The sequence below is a fragment of the Chenopodium quinoa genome, unplaced genomic scaffold (genome assembly GCF_001683475.1).
Source record: "Chenopodium quinoa cultivar QQ74 unplaced genomic scaffold, ASM168347v1, whole genome shotgun sequence".
Classification (NCBI taxonomy): Eukaryota; Viridiplantae; Streptophyta; class Magnoliopsida; order Caryophyllales; family Amaranthaceae; genus Chenopodium; species Chenopodium quinoa.
The window spans coordinates 571,117-580,428 of NW_018743122.1; the positions used below are offsets into that span (position 1 = coordinate 571,117).

The 9,312-nt window shown below is 29.9% G+C and overlaps 1 protein-coding gene across 1 annotated transcript; it reads right to left on the bottom strand.

Annotated features, from left to right (window-relative positions):
• Positions 1 to 326: 326 nt before the first annotated feature.
• Positions 327 to 6,002, bottom strand: LOC110731969 (protein disulfide isomerase-like 1-3). Its single transcript, XM_021911876.1, has 12 exons — positions 5,195 to 6,002; positions 3,463 to 3,592; positions 3,222 to 3,387; positions 2,803 to 2,921; positions 2,622 to 2,702; positions 1,750 to 1,836; positions 1,563 to 1,637; positions 1,399 to 1,467; positions 1,220 to 1,300; positions 990 to 1,124; positions 796 to 852; positions 327 to 696 (listed from the first exon to the last, which is right to left on the bottom strand). Exons 1-12 carry the CDS (start codon positions 5,731 to 5,733, stop codon positions 511 to 513), a joined length of 1,725 nt encoding a protein of 574 aa, XP_021767568.1. The 5' UTR covers positions 5,734 to 6,002; the 3' UTR covers positions 327 to 510.
• Positions 6,003 to 9,312: the final 3,310 nt, after the last annotated feature.

The following is a 9,312-nucleotide window of genomic DNA, read 5'->3' on the forward strand; positions in this document are numbered from 1 at the left end:
ATATGTTTATGTGATTCCTTTCCATGGTTGAACTAAATGAATAGAAAGGTAAGTGTTAAATAATTCCTTTTCTTCCAATTGTTTGTTATCTTTCAACTCCATTTCCAGTATTAATACCAAATGCCCCTTAATTTTTAACCAATGTTTATGCTTGGATTAAGCTTAATGTTCAGGTGATGAAAGTACCTCTTTCTATTAAGCAAGTTGAAAACACGAATTTGAATCTTATTTGCTACTGATCAAGTTGATTAAAACATGATCTTTTAGCCTATATTTATTATTGTTTTGTCACTAAATTTTATCCATTCTACTTGAAAGTGAACTTGTTTATACTTTTCAAAAAAAATTTTTATTAATTGGACTACTGGTGCAAAATTATGACTCATTCAAGTACCTAGGTTAATCAATGTTTCCTATAAATAAGATAACCAAGATAAGTGGACCAAATAATCAAGTGGAACTTAAGGTATATGATCCTAATACATTGTAAAGATTCTCTAACTAGTATGTTTATAGTTCATCTTTTGCATCTTGGTTACCGACAGCGGCATCTGTAGTTGGGACAGTCTCAGCAATGTTAGGCTCAGCATCTTCAAATGATGTAGAGATTGGTTTTTGAATCTTGAAAGGAGTTGTAGCATGCTTTCTCGTGAACTTGTAGAGTTCCGCACCAGTTGGATTCGAGTCAAAAATAATCTGCAAATAGCCATAGCAATCACCTTAACAAACATTTTAACAGAATTGAGATAGATTTGCATTCTTAAGAAAAAGAAAAGTTAAACAAAGGTTACTGACCGGATCAAAGCTCTTCTTTCCAGCAGGGTAGAAAAGAATGGTGGGAAATCCCCGCGCCTGAAGATATACAAGAATCGGATATACTTAAAGACTCCAACTGTCTCTTACAATTGTCACAAGACTCGTAGGAAAAACAACCAAATTGAAACCAAAAATACATGGAACAGTTTCGCCTACAACTAAACAAAACTTACCTTAGCTTTTGCATGCTCATTTTTAGTGCCGTCCATTTTTGCTACAACCAACGACTCAATTCCTTTCAAATGTCCAGCAAGATTAGTATAGGTTGGCTCGAGTGCTTTACAATGAGAGCACCAAGGAGCATATATCTGACAATATTGTAGACAATGGAGCGACCATCAATACATTTGGTTATAGTTGTTCGTTATTAGTAACTGAATTCGAAGTTATAAATATTTATCACCTCAAGAAGTACATCCTTTGATTCATCCATAACAATCTCATCGAAATTTTTTCCCACAACAATTTTCACATCTCCATGATTCTAAAGCCGAAAAAAATATAATTAGAATTTTAAAAATTCAAAGATTTACACAATGTCATTTAGCAGAAAGCCACTGAAGAATAAGATCTGCAACTCACGTTCTCTGGAATAGGATCGGATTTGTAGAATGGCTCGAGCTTGTCTGCCAAAAAGTTCTCAGAAAACAACTGCACACATTGAGAACAAGTAAATTTGTTACGCCAACATATACTAGATGTGGAAAAAATGATCGAGTTTTCAAGATCAGTAAAATTATTATTACCTTAACACTGTCAGATGTAATATCCCCATCCAGAAAAAACTTCCTACGATCATCATTTCCAGTGTATGCAAGAACCTAAACGTTGCAAAATTAGGCACATTGTTTCATAATTCAGGTAAAACTCGAGAACAAAGAAAAAAAAAAAAAAAAAAAAAAAAAAAAAAAAACTAGAATACGACGGACTAACTCTTGGAGCATCTCCTTCGACCCCAAAGAAATCCATCATTGCCTGTCCGTATTCTTTATTGTCCATTTGCACATACGAGAAAATGATCTAAAAAACAAGCAGAGAAAAAAAAAAAGATTTTATGGGAGAATTACATGTAGAAAAACACTTGATAAACTAACTCTTTGTTCGCTTTGATAAATTATCGGTTGTTAAATATTCAAAATAACTGCGTTTAATTTGAGGATATTTTGCAAAAAAAACCATCTTTTTATGAGTTGTTTTATGTAAGAAACCACCTTATAATTTTTTTTTAATTAATTTTTTTTTTTTTTTTTCAATGACACACCTTAATCAATTTTTTTTGCAATGCCACACATTTGGTCGGAAAAGAGGGTCTGACCTGTTTCTAGGCATTGACTCAACCACATGCAAGACACATGATCTCTTAAAGCCACTCTCCAACTATGCCACCCACCAAAACGCTACCAAATAGAGTGGTTTCGGTGGTGGTGGGGTGGGTAAGGCGGTTTTGATGGGTGGTTAAGTCGGTTTCCGTGTCGTTCTGGTGGTTGTCGTAGTTGGAGAGTGGTTTTAACAGGTCACATGTCTGGCACGTGGTCTATACCGAAAAATAGGGTCAAACCCTCTTTTCTGGCCAAAGGTGTCTCATTGCAAAAAAAAATTTATTAAGGTGTGTCATTATTAAAAAAAAAAATAAATAAATAAAAATTGATTAAGGTGTGTCATTACAAAAAAAAAAAAAAAAATTATAAGCTGGTTTCTTGCAAAAAATTGCTTATAAATGGTGGTTTTTTTGCAAAATTTCCTTAATCTTGAAGGGTGATCATTGCAACACTACCAAGCTGAAGACTTCATTATATTGTCCATACCTTTCCCTTGAACAATTTAGCTGCTTCCTCGAGTGTACGGGTGAGATTCTCTAAATGTTGGGCAGGAGCGAAAAGGAATAACTGGACAAGAACAACCCATTGTCTTAATATTCTAAAATTCGGAGTTGAGTAGAGAGAAAGACAATATGTACATGTTTACGAGAAATTATATTTATAGCACCTGATTCTGGATTGGGCTTTCAAATACGAATGAAGCACTTTCCATGTTGAAATTGATTATTAGAGGCTGCTTACTTTTGGACACAAAATCTAGAATAGCTGATTTTGCGAAATCACCATCTGTAAACATCAATTGCAAAACTCATTTTTGTAGACACTAAATTAAAAATTGAACTTGAATTCACGTAGTATTGATATAGAATAAAATATATATTTAGGCTTCAACCATCAGCTTAAATTTATTTTATTGAGTTAGTCCACTAACATGATATTAGAGTCAGCGTGACATAATGGTCATAGGTACAAACCATACAATATTTAAAGTGAATAAAAGCTAATTCATTACCATTATTGATTTTTGGTTAAGTGTTTATTGTTAACAACAGAGTTTAGCGTGTAGTGTGACATGATAAAACATACCAAAATGGGATAACTTCTCAACCTCCTTCTTCAACAAAACCAAGGCAGGGCGTTTCACCTTGGAGTCAATTTGAAATACTTCAGCTACATCAGCACTTGTTGTCTGGTAGAAGTTGACACCATCTTCTTCTTCGGCTGCAGCATTAAGAACCTCGCTGTTTAGGCCCTGCCAATAATTGGTACAAAATATATCAGCCTTATTCTCTGAAACAAACAAAGAGTGTAAGCTTTCAAAATGTACCGTTAAGCTATCAACATACGCAACGACGAGCTTTGATTCAGCAAGCAAGATATCCTCTGCTTCTTCAACTGTTGTCACGTTGTTAACTGCATACCCTATCTTTTTCTTTAGCCAAGAAACTATGCCCTCCCTGTCAAATACATGAAAAATGACTTTCTTTCTTAATAACTAGTAAATTATCTATTAACTATTACTAAAACAAAACATGCTGACATCATTAAAGGACACTTGTCAATTTCTTATGAAATTTCCCACCATAAGTATTTTTGACATCATCATTTTTTTTATCTATTTTTTTTTCTCCTAATTTCTAAAACTAAAAATTACAATATATCTTTCAAAATTAATAAATAAGATTATGATTACACTTTTTTGAATCCTTCACCAAAAAAAGTGCACTTTTTTTAATAAAGAATATTAACAACTATTTTAAACAAATACAATCTATTACCGTGCAACGCATGGGATTAATCTAGTGTTGTACTATTTAAAATAAGTTTAGCTAACTATTTATTATCCAACAAATATTAATTTCTGAAGTAATTTCAGTTAGAGGGAATTTTTATTCCTGATCATATCCAAAAGTAATCTAATAAAACTCCATAAAAATAACAAATAATAAAACTCTCCCTCAGTCCCGTATTTCAATTTATTGAATGAATAAAACTAGTTTTAATGTTCATTTAAAAAAACAAAAAACCCTAGTGCTTGATTAATATTTGAAAACTGATTAAAATGATTAAAAATCATCTATAATAAATGAAACATTTTTATAGTAGTTGTTTGAAATATGATTAACATAGTATTTGAATGATAAAACAATATGATCGGTTCATTTTTCACATCAAAATATGGACACAATCAATCTTTAAATATCTACATTTTTTTTAAAGATTTAAATATCTACAATTACTATGTATAATTTTTGAAAATTAAAATTCAAAAAAAAAAAAGAGACATTGTAAAAAAAAAAAAAAAAAAAAGGTTTGATTTCAAATCATAATATGCTTGAACAAAAAGTAAGAATAATTGCAATATAATTTAAGTAATTACCCATTTATTCAAAATGAGGCTATTTATGTAGTTATTCTCCATCTCCCTATGATTTCTTTATTACTCCATCCGTGTTTTTTTTAAGTATTACAGTTTGACCGGCACATAATTTTAGGCAATTTAATTGACTTAAATAAAAAGAGAGGTAAATGAGGTAGTTGGAGTATTAAAAAATTGTAAAAGAAAGATAGTAGGGTTAATAGTTTATTAAAAAGTAATGAATGTGAGAGGAAAAATATAATAAAAAAGTAGTAGTGGGTTTGGGTGGGGATCATGAAATGAGAGAGATATAATATTTTAATGTAGCTTTTTGCCAAAAAAAAGTGTAACAGTTAAAATACACGGCTGGAAATGGGAAGTGTAACACTTAAAAAAAACACGGAGGGAGTAAAAACAAATAATTGCAAATAATAATTGTAGTTTTGCAAAATTTTTGTTTATCACATGACAATTTTATAAATAAATCAACAATTTTTTCAATAAAAATAGGTCTGAAAGTGATGATGACTGGATTAAAAAGTTGATTTATGTACCAAAATACCATATAATAAACAAAATTTTGTTTATCCCAGATATTAATTGGGACTCCCTTTAAATATAGTGAATTCAATTGGGCTAAGTTTCCAATCAATCAACCATTTAAAAAAAAAAAAACCGAAAAACTATAAAAGAAACTCACCTGGTCCTTTCACCCTCATATGACTTATATACACCATCAACAAATAAATAAAGAGTAGGAAATCCATCAACATTATACTTATCAGCTAACTCGGTCTCTTGAATAGCATCAACCTTAGCAAGCACGGCATCCGAACCTCCCTTCTTCAGCTCGGTAGCGGCCGCTGCATATTCCGGCGCAAGCTGCTTACAATATCCACACCACGGTGCATAAAACTCAACCATCACATACATGGTCATGTTGATGAGCTCATCAAAGTTGGTCTTGTTTAGCACCACCACGTCTTTGTCGTCGAAAACAGGAGGAGAAAGTGCTTGGAAGTCGTCGAGGTCAATTTCATCATCCCCCTGGGGCTTATACTTTGGGTCAGCATAGTAAGGGTGGTTTCTAGGTGCCTTAGGTACTTCTAGGAAACTCAAGTCCTCATTCTCGTCGTCCTCCACGATGGGTTTGGCTGTTTCATCGGCGGAGGTAGTGAGGGTAGCGATGAGGAAGACGAGGGGGAGAAGCACAAAGAGGAGAGTTGTGAGAGCAGCCATTTTTGGTTGCTAGGAAGAATAAGTGTTGACAAACAAAACAAAAAAACAGATTTATTGAGGGAGTTTAATCGAAGTAGACATTTTTTTTATATGTAAAATGGTGCAAAAGAACGTGTTGGAGAGTTGTACAGTATAATTGCACGTTTGAGGATTAGATCTACTACATGATTGGGACTAAACTCCATAGTTTTGCCCATTTTAGTATTGACTAAATTTTGTTAGTTTTTATTTTGTTAGTTCCCTTTGTCCAAAAAAAAAAAAAAAAATAAAAAAAATTAACGTTTCCTACCGAGAAGTTGACTTTTTCTGTTCAAAGTGTTTGATTAGAGTTTGACTTGTTTATGTAGGTATGTTTGAGATATGAAATATTGGAAAATGTATGTGTGATATATTTTTCGTATATATTATTTAAGAGAATAATATATTTAGCTTTATTTTATGTTAAGATATTATTTAGAGAATATATATTTAGGATTTATGATTATGGTAGTATATCTTTTAGGAAGATTGTTTCATATCCTATGAGCGTAGTTTTTGTATAAATACTCAACCTATTGATGAATAATATATTTGCCGATTACAAATTCTTAAATGGACCTAGTTCACATTAATTTATTGTGGACCACTAACATTAGAGAAAGTATGGTTGTTTTATTAATAAAAAAAATGGTCACTATAATTAAAAAAAAAGTCACTATATTGAAATAAAAATCATTTTGGTAATATATAGGCGTAAGTGGTTATTTTTGTAATGAAATATTTTATATATTGATTAATATGAATAATAAAGGTCACTATGTTAAAATTAGGGTAATAGGTTAAAAATAAGGTTACTATGTTAAAAATAATGGTCACTATGTTTAATATAAAGTCAGTTGCGTGTGTATAGACCTTGGATCCACAATAATATTATTGTGGACCAATTCCACGCAAGTCTTTTTGTTTTTCGATATCTCATATCTCTAACAAGGTACCTACTAAGAGTGAACATAATGATGAATTTTACATGAATGAACAGGGGAAGATTAGGTTAAAAACAAATCGTTTGGGTGGTATCCAGGTTAAACCATTTACTAGTTTTATTTGATCGTTGTTTCATCTGTGTATTGATCTCCATAGATTGCCTGGGATTGTTGAAGCTGTATTTTTAAATTGGTGCAGAAGAACGTGTAGGAGAGTTGTGCAGTATAATCGCACGTTTGAGGATTAGATATTTAGATCTACTACATGATTGGGACTAAAAACGCACCATTTTTATTTTGTATTACAAATTGTCTTACCTAACATGTTGGTTGCTTTTATATGAGAAACATAGTAGACTTTTATGTCACTTGGAATATTTTGACTCTTGAACAAGTACGGTTAGCACTTTCAATCTCACAGGGTAACCTGTTTATAAGGTATGCTAAGACGCACACACCTAACACAGCTGTCCCGAGTCCAATTTTCAATGGAGGAACTCGATCTTGATGAAATTGTGCTTAATAAATCATATACTATTTGTATTGGTTCGGGTTGAGGATGAATATTATTAAAATCAAATTTTTAATGGAGGAACTCGATTAAAATTTACTGATTTCACTCTGCATCTTAATAAAAATTCTAGCAAAATCGTAGACTACGAACGACTATAGACGACTACGCTAAGGGATTAAATCTGAACCGTTGATTTATTAGTTGTCTAATCCTAGTCATTCAATCCAACACCTAAGCTACACAATCATCCAACGATTGTTTGGTTACTTTTATTTATTTATTTATTTTTTATTTTTTTTTGTTTTTACACGTATGAATATTATTTTTTTCATTAAAATCGGAAAAAAATAGCAAATTTTAAATATTTCATCTTCAACCTAAATCATCTTTCACATTATTAACTTTTTATGTCATTTTCATCCTAAAACCTTCATCATCAACCAGAAAACATTCATTTTCCAAAAAATCTAACAATTATAATTTAAAAATTCATTAAATCGTTGTTTGGTTAAATAATTAAGGATTAAAAAATAAATTATTTACACGTAATTAGTTTCATCTTCAATTTTCATCATTAATAATGTTCAACTCAACCCTTATCAAGGATTATTAAAAAAAAATCTCCATTGCGAACCTTAACCTTTATCATCAATGTCAAACTTAGATTCATCATCATCAATATATGTGAAATTAGTAATAAAAAAAATGACAATCATTACAATAATATCTAAAAAAAATTTTAGTCAATATAAATTATAATATGACATCAATTACATGTTTTATGTCTAAGCCCCCATTGATGAAAATCAAGAATTAGCAGTTATTTCCTCCAAAAAAATTAAAAAAAAAAAAATATAAAAAAAAATTGGAAATGCGTGATAAGAGAATATCTTTTAGTGTTCAATTCTCCACCATCTTTGCCTTAGATAAGGTCATGATATTTTTATTAAAATAAGATTTTTAAAAAAATATTTCCAAATGGTTATTTTCTTTATATTTTAAAATTATTTAACGTATATTATTTATACATGGAATTATTTATTTATTTATTTACTATTTTGTATACATTGAAATAATTAATTAAATTTGTTCAAAAAAAAACTTAATTAAATGTATTGGTATATTCAAATTTATATTTTTACATAATAAATTCTAACTACGTTTAATTATTAATAACTATGTTTAATAAATTCTAACAATAAGTGAGCAGAATATTTTTGCTCATTTATTAAATGAGCAAAAATTAATGAGCAAATTACCCGGGTGTACCATACAACTGGGTATATATAAAAAATTCTAAACATTGTTTAGTGACATAAGAATATCTTAAAATCTTTCCATCTTCCCCTAAAATTAATCACTGATCGTATTTAAGTTAATAAGATTTTTTTTTTATTATTTTTTTTATTTTTTTTTATTTTACCGTTTTTCTAAAGGAAAATGCTAACGAACATCCGGGGTGTTGGATAAGCTAGCTAAAAGTACAAAGATTAAATGAAAATAAACATTAATTACACCGATCAACGTGTGATTTTGTCATGCATTCCCAAATTAATACCACTTTAGGTGATATTTTAAATGCTTATCCAATGCAACGGGGACGTTCGTTAACACGCAAGATCCTTTTCTAAAACAAAAATTCCAACAAGAATCCCAATAAAATTGAAACCTTGATGATGCGTGAATTAAGGTGGAATATCCCAATAACTTTTCATCTTTTCCTTTAATAAGTATATTACCCATTAAATTTTTTTATTTAAAAAACTAGAAAATTATTATTATTATTTTTATTTGAAACAAAAAAGAAAATTATTTAAAACACCAGATTTTTTTATTTTTAGGAAAAGTAAGGGAGGATTATGATAATGTTAATTTATTTAAATTAAAAATAATATGATTAATCTATTAAATTAAAAATAATTAAAAAAGTTACTATCATTGGTTGTGATGTACAGTCAAATTAAAATGGGGGGGGGGGGATTTATTAGTTGGTAATTTGGTATATTATGTCGTTAATAACACTAAAAAAATGTTGAAATTAATGTCTAACTAAGATTTTTTTTTTTAAAAAAAAATCTAATTTGTAAATTAGATCATTATAAT

Bases quoted from the DNA above. Each gene is read 5' to 3' on its own strand.
- LOC110731969 (XM_021911876.1), bottom strand. From the start codon at position 5,733: ATGGCTGCTCTCACAACTCTCCTCTTTGTGCTTCTCCCCCTCGTCTTC. The intron at 2,703-2,802 runs GTGCTATAAATA...GTTCTTGTCCAG, and splicing joins AAAGCCCAATCCAGAATCAG to TTATTCCTTTTCGCTCCTGC. The intron at 697-795 runs GTCAGTAACCTT...GGCTATTTGCAG, and splicing joins GAAAGAAGAGCTTTGATCCG to ATTATTTTTGACTCGAATCC.